Below are 6,506 nucleotides of genomic sequence, written 5' to 3' on the forward strand. Positions count from 1 at the left end.
TGTGATGTTCTGCATCCTAACGATCACATTTAACAGATGTAATGACATTGTGGCAAAAAAAAATCAGTTTTCACAGGGAAATTTTAGAGGTTATTTATAAATGTGCAGATATTGTATGTAACCTTTTTCTTTTTAAATAAAACTACTGATTTCTACACTATATAACCTGGGATTATTAAACATAAAAGACATATCCATCAGTGCGAATATTACCAACGTTTTGTAAAAAGCTCCAATGATCAATGAATGAATCAAAAATCTACAAGACCTCTAAAAGGTTTAAATTAAATTGTGTTTTTAATGGAAACTAGAGGGATATTGGTAAGATTTTCTCGATGCAATTTGATAGTTAATGACTGTGAATGATATATTTCTTTTTGTGTGTGGAAAAGTTAACAATATTTATATCTAAAAGTTTGCATTGGACACTGCTGCAACCCAGGGAGAAAGCTTTTGTACATGCTGTACATGTATGACTGAGAAGCAATGCCTTCTTAAACCACTAGATGTCAGCAAACCCATGTCTTTGGTTGCAGCTTGGTCCCAAAAAAAAAAGGTACTTGGCAGGCAGTCGTCTGTGTAATTGTGATTCTGTGGAACGTTGCTTTAAAGCAAACACAATTACTACAGCACAAATAAACCATCAGAGACTTTATTCATTTCTTTGCGTATGTAAACCTTCACCTCAAAAGCAAGCATTCAAAATAAATCAGTTTCTCTTCCAAAGCAGAAGATGCACAAAAACACAAAGATACATCAGACCTCACATCCCAACACTGGTTTACTGTGAGCTCTTCACTAATATGTGCCTCGGCAGAGATATCTGCATTTGTAGAGAAACTACGATCATTCGGTCTTGCTACAAATCCAACCGGTCACAATGTTGCACATTATAAAAAAATAATTATACAAGAATATCAGACAGAGAGGAAACAAACTCCCACACATGGACAATGGAATTATGCAATAATGTACTATTACAGTCTATTAAATCTTCTTAAGATAAGATCTTATTTCAGGTGTGCTGCCCTTCTGGACTTGCATAAGTCATTTGTTCAAATCCAGAAAAGAAGTTCATGAATTTCACATACAAAAACAGTCAGAACTAGAAAAGCACTCGGAGAGCACAGACCTCCGCCAAGGCAGCTCATACCCACCACCCCCCTCTACAGATCACGCCCAAAATGTAATCACTTGTTCCTGGTCCCATGCGGACATTTTCCTTAAAATTCATCCAAATCCATCCGTGACTTTTCGAGTTATGTTGTTAACAGACAGACAAACAAACTCTGGTGAAAACATATACCTCCTTGGCAGAGGTCAAAAAACAGTTATGAAACAAACCAACTATCAAGGCCCAGCTGTGTACAAATTGGTAAATAACTAAAAGGGTCTGATTAAGAGAACGATAAGAAATTGTTAATTGTATTTACTCCTGTAGCTTCTAACTGTGCAGATAAGTTTTTGCTTTTAAATCTCTTTTTTTATTAGAGCTTTCCTGTTACTCATGTGTCATAGTTCTGATGAACTCTGCTGTCTGTGTGGTAAGTGGTTAATCAGCACTAATCAGGGCACAGTTTCAGAAAAGATGATTTGCTTATGAATATTTCAAATATAATTTGTAAGTGCTGTGAGAACCATGACAAAAATGTTATTCATCTGATAGACACAAATCTCAGAGTGACGGATCACAACCTCAGCACACTAAACAAAAATTATCTGCACGGTTACACCAGACAGCAAGTAATGAATTTGTAATTTGGAGCAAGAACCTTTCATTAAAAGAAAAAAAAAGTGTACTTGTGTCTATATAAGGTCTAATTTCTCACTTAGAAACTCCTCCACGCTGTCTGTGTTCCACTTGAGGATGCTGAGTTCTTCAGCGATGTTCCCGTTATCGTCCAAGAGCTTTAGCACAGGATCTGAGCCTCTCACGTACTGCAGGGCGAGAGGGGAGAAGCACAGGGGAAATGTTTGTGCACCGTCTGATCAACATAACCTGTTTAATGATCAATTACTTTTTTAACCCAGTATAACATAATCTACTTTGTACCTACCTTGACCTGAAGACCCTTAAACATCTTTGGCTTTTCACTCCTGACAAAAGCTGAGGGGATAAAAACACCAGTGAGACAAATGTTGGGTAATAAATCGACTTTTCTATTTTAGCACCTATGCTGGTAATTGGCGACAACTGCAGAGACTCCTGAGAATGTAGCGTTAACAGCGGGGGAGACAGTTGACGACACAGCTGAAGTAAACAGCCATATGGCACAGACAGGGCTCCAGACAACAGTCACCCACCCATACTGAGGCAAGCAGCAGCAACTCCATCACCAATATAACCTGACACTGAATTAACCAAATGTTACAGAGATGGGAGGTCTATAATCCCAAGATGCTGGGGGTAAAAAAAATCTTCAAATCTTATTTGAAAACCAGCCTGCCGGCACTTTACACCTCCTACTGAAAAAAACAGACATTACAAAACAGAATACAAATCAGAGTATAATCATAGTGTCCTAAAGGAAACACTCACCTTGGACTTGAGGGAACCTCCCCAATTTTCATCCACACACCTCGAGGATGGCTCCAGCATAAAGCTGTGTGCAAAGAGAGACCATAATGTTGTCCATGAGGAGGAGCAAACAACAAAACACAACACACAGATAGTAGAACTCCTGCCTGGTCTGGAGTAGTAATGTGACTCAGGCGAATTGATTCATAAATGTGGCCAAGCGACTCCTCAGGGATCATTAAAGAGTGAGCCTGTGCATATAGATCAGGGCTGATGAACGGCAGTTTACGAAGATTGCCATTGTAATCAAACCGCCAGCACCCAATATACAGTAAGTTAGAGGAAAATGGAGTGTCACAGCAGTATTTCAAGACCAAGCACTGCTCACCACTTTCAGACAGCGGAGCGGTAAACAACCTGGTGAGACGATTCTTACAAAGCAAATTAAATGAAGCATGCGAAGCTGAGATCATCCTTTCTTCATCAAATTCACTGTGTGGTTCTGTAAACAACGTGGCACTGCTGAAATATTATTTTCTTTCTTTTCATTTTATCACACATAACGAATGAGAGACAAGCCACTTATATTGCAAACTGGGGACGAGGCAAGTAATTGAGGAATTTAATCATTTTTGAAATGCCCTCAATTTGGAGATGATTGTGAAATCAAGAGTAAAAATTTCAAGAATAACTTTGTCTATACATTCATTACTCCATTCATCTGTTGGGCACTCCATCAATCTTGCAAACAAAGGATGCCTAAACTGTTCAAACGTAATTTAATGTATATGCCCAACAGATATGACAAAGGATTAGTAAGAAGCAAAAGGACCTGATAAAATATGATCATGCTCTTTAAAGTCTACACCACAGTGAAGGCTTTATGTTTTAATAATGTGAACAGAGGATTGGCAGTAAATCATGTAGAAATTTAAGTAATTTTAAGATATATTTATTTTCATAATTTAGGTTAAAGTAACTCTTGCCTCAGACACGTTTTAAAACAACCAATAACCATGTCTAAAACATGTTTTTTAAGTGCATTAAAATTATTAAGAAATTCCAAACCTCCAGATTGCACATGGGAACTGTGTTATTTATATGCACGTGGTGCAGTTTTCTGAGGAAAGACCTGTTTACAGATGAAGAATGTTTCTCATGAAAGTTATTTACAGCCTAAGGATAGAGGTCTTGTGTTTTAACATTTGAGTATGTTTTTCTCCTGTTCTTGTTAACATCAACATAAACTGTGCACAACACGGGCATGAGAGAGGCTCACAAAGGTTGACCTGTTCTACAGAGACTACAGTTAGTGAGCTACACAAACACCTCAGCTAAACAAGAGAGCTGAGACATGTGAGGGTTCTCTGAAGAAAGGGATGCCCTTGAAATTTAGTTTTCAAAATGCCCTCTATGCTTCAAGTGGCAGAATTAGCCAGTTCTCTAAGATTTTAATGACAGAGAGAATTCTTAAAGCAAATTTGTGATGCTGTCAGATTAGAAAATGTGCTTTGGTGACATTTTCTCTCAAATCATGAGTGGAAATAAGCAGCTGTTCCTGTTCGAAACCGAGTAATCTTCAAGCTGTGAAACCAGGTGCACACTCCACTTTTTAAAGGTGCTGTTGCTAGGAGACCACATGTTGTGTAGACCGTGTGGCTTTGTTTAATCAAAGAAAAATGACATTGTTTTCCCACCACAACTTCCTTCATTGTGTTACCATAGAGACGAGAGGATGAGTGCCTAAAAACAAGGTCTGCACCAGTTACAGGAGTCATTACTACAATATTTGACATTTTGACCGCAGTTGAGGCTCATTAACCTAAATGAGAATAGACTGCGAGCATTTGCCTTGACTGGGTTGGAGCCACCCTGACTGTACCATAGCATTTTAGTCTGGCACCCAAAGAGAAGGGTACAAAAGAATGGAACAGTTGGGGGCAGTTCATTTGGTACTAATCCTAATGGAAACGCAAAAAAAACCCAAACATATTCTTCTGTACCAAATCAAAGCGTTGCACTCGGTGCAAACAAGGCTATAAAGCAATCTCCTCTGCTGTTGACAGATTCTGTGTGGATGCTTGCTCAGACCTAAAGCACAGTAGCAAATGGTGTCAATAAACCTAGACAGGGAAAGGGAGGCGAACACTAATTTGTTTTTATTAGCGTTTCAAATAGTGGGGGACGTTATCTTCACCGACTGTGACACAAATGTTCCCAGAGCACTACTTCTCATTGAGAAGCTTGTTGCTTCTGGGAGGCTACAGTGAATTAGTCAAGGGTGCACAATTTACAAACCATCATCCGCTTTTAAAGTGGATCTTGATAGGTTGTTTGTTTGGCTCCTGAGCTAGTTGTTCCTTTTACCTTGCGTGCTTCCATCAGGGCCTCTTGTTGGCAACACTGTCCGCACACAGGCTCGAGTTTGGTGAGGCTGAACTCCCCAAGCAGGTCACAGGAGCTGCACAGCAGGTTGCTGGAGAAGCCCAGCTCCCTGCACGCCTCTGAAGACAGGTCGGCTCCATACACCGACAGCTGAGGAGAGGAAGGCAATTAAACGGGAGGCACATTGTAGGATAAAGAAAAGTGTATTTATAATCTGCTATCTTAACTAATAACCATAATTTACTTATGTGTTGCTTGAAACATAATAGTGCCACACTTGATGAATTTCTCTTAATAAGCTATCAAATTGCAGTGCAGAAACCTAAATTTAAGTTTTGATTTACAGTGGTGAAAGCACAATCATTTCAATGGCTGTGCATCCTGGAAAAAGGGATCCCTCCTCTGCCCTGTGGCTCTTCCTAAGATTTCCTCCATTGCTTCCCCCTATTAAAAGGTTTTTTAAGGGAAGTGTTCAAAATATTCGTATCAAATAAATAAACACTGTACTCAATCGGTAATTCCAACACAATTCTTGTGTATAATAGATTAAGTTGACTGGTAAGGTGGAGTACTAAACAGGATGTCATTATTATTTGGTGATGTATTTTATTTGGTGTGTTCATCCTGTTTATTACTTAACAACAAAGTGTGTAGGAAAATAACCAAAGGAAACTTACGGACAGGTGTATCACATGGCTTTTAAAGATACTTCCGTTGGAATGTAGGTGAATAGCGATGCCAACAGGAAATGTGAAAAGTTACGTGGTCTGTTTTTCTTACAGTGGGAGAAATAAGTTCTCATTCGGACCATAAATCCCACATTAAGCCTTTATGGCAAACTGCGTTTCTCCACCTTGTTAATACAGTACCCACTATAAGTACCCCTTGAAGTTCAAATAATATGGAGCCAAAATGAGAAGTTATCTCCGTTGTGTGGGAAGTGAACGCGGAGGAGGCTTCACTTCGCTTTTACGGCTAATTTCTGAGGAGGTTGAGCCACGTCATTTTGAGCCTTAGCAGGATACGGCTAAAAATATCCGTGTTAACGTCAGAAATCAGACAGTCCCTCTACTCGTATGTGTTGGTTTGAAAAACGGCGTGTTAAGCGGCGGAAAAGTGCCTAATTTCAGTGACAATAAACTCACCGTTTTTAGAAGCGAGATTAGCCACAGGAGATACACCTCTCCCGACATTTTGGATGCTGCTTTGTTAACGAAACTCATTCCGAGGACCCCTATACTTGAACAAAAGGAATCCAAAGCGCGCCTGACGGCTTATCGATTCTACTGCATTTGCCTGTGAAGATACTGTGCAGCAATTACAATAATCCACTAGGTGATGAATACATGTTTTTCAAATAGGTGATGTATTTCGTTATTTTGTTTCTTTGATGATGATTATTATTTTTTAAAATTTAGGCATGTACTGAGGCCAACTTGTCATGACTTCCTCATCGGCGGTGTTTGTTCGTGGCTCGAGGAGAAGTGCGACCTCTGCTGGCGGTTTTCGAGTACGTTTGTCATGTCGTGTCCAATCCGCGGTGAACAGGCAATGAACGGGCAGCGAATAGAAAGCGTCTGCTGCTTAGTGGACTGCTCACACG

The 6,506-nt window shown here is 39.6% G+C and overlaps 1 protein-coding gene across 1 annotated transcript; it reads right to left on the minus strand.

Annotated features, from left to right (window-relative positions):
* Nucleotides 1-686: 686 nt before the first annotated feature.
* selenof (selenoprotein F) lies at nt 687-6,096 on the minus strand (the record flags this gene model as incomplete). The annotated part of the gene is made up of 5 exons (XM_083889499.1): nt 687-1,938; nt 2,058-2,107; nt 2,540-2,603; nt 4,886-5,053; nt 6,049-6,096. The coding sequence occupies 5 exons, from the start codon at nt 6,094-6,096 to the stop codon at nt 1,807-1,809; spliced, it is 462 nt and encodes a 153-aa protein (XP_083745625.1). The 3' UTR covers nt 687-1,806.
* Nucleotides 6,097-6,506: the final 410 nt, after the last annotated feature.

Source organism: Microchirus variegatus (genome assembly GCF_963457635.1).
Source record: "Microchirus variegatus genome assembly, chromosome: 5".
Lineage (NCBI taxonomy): Eukaryota > Metazoa > Chordata > Actinopteri > Pleuronectiformes > Soleidae > Microchirus > Microchirus variegatus.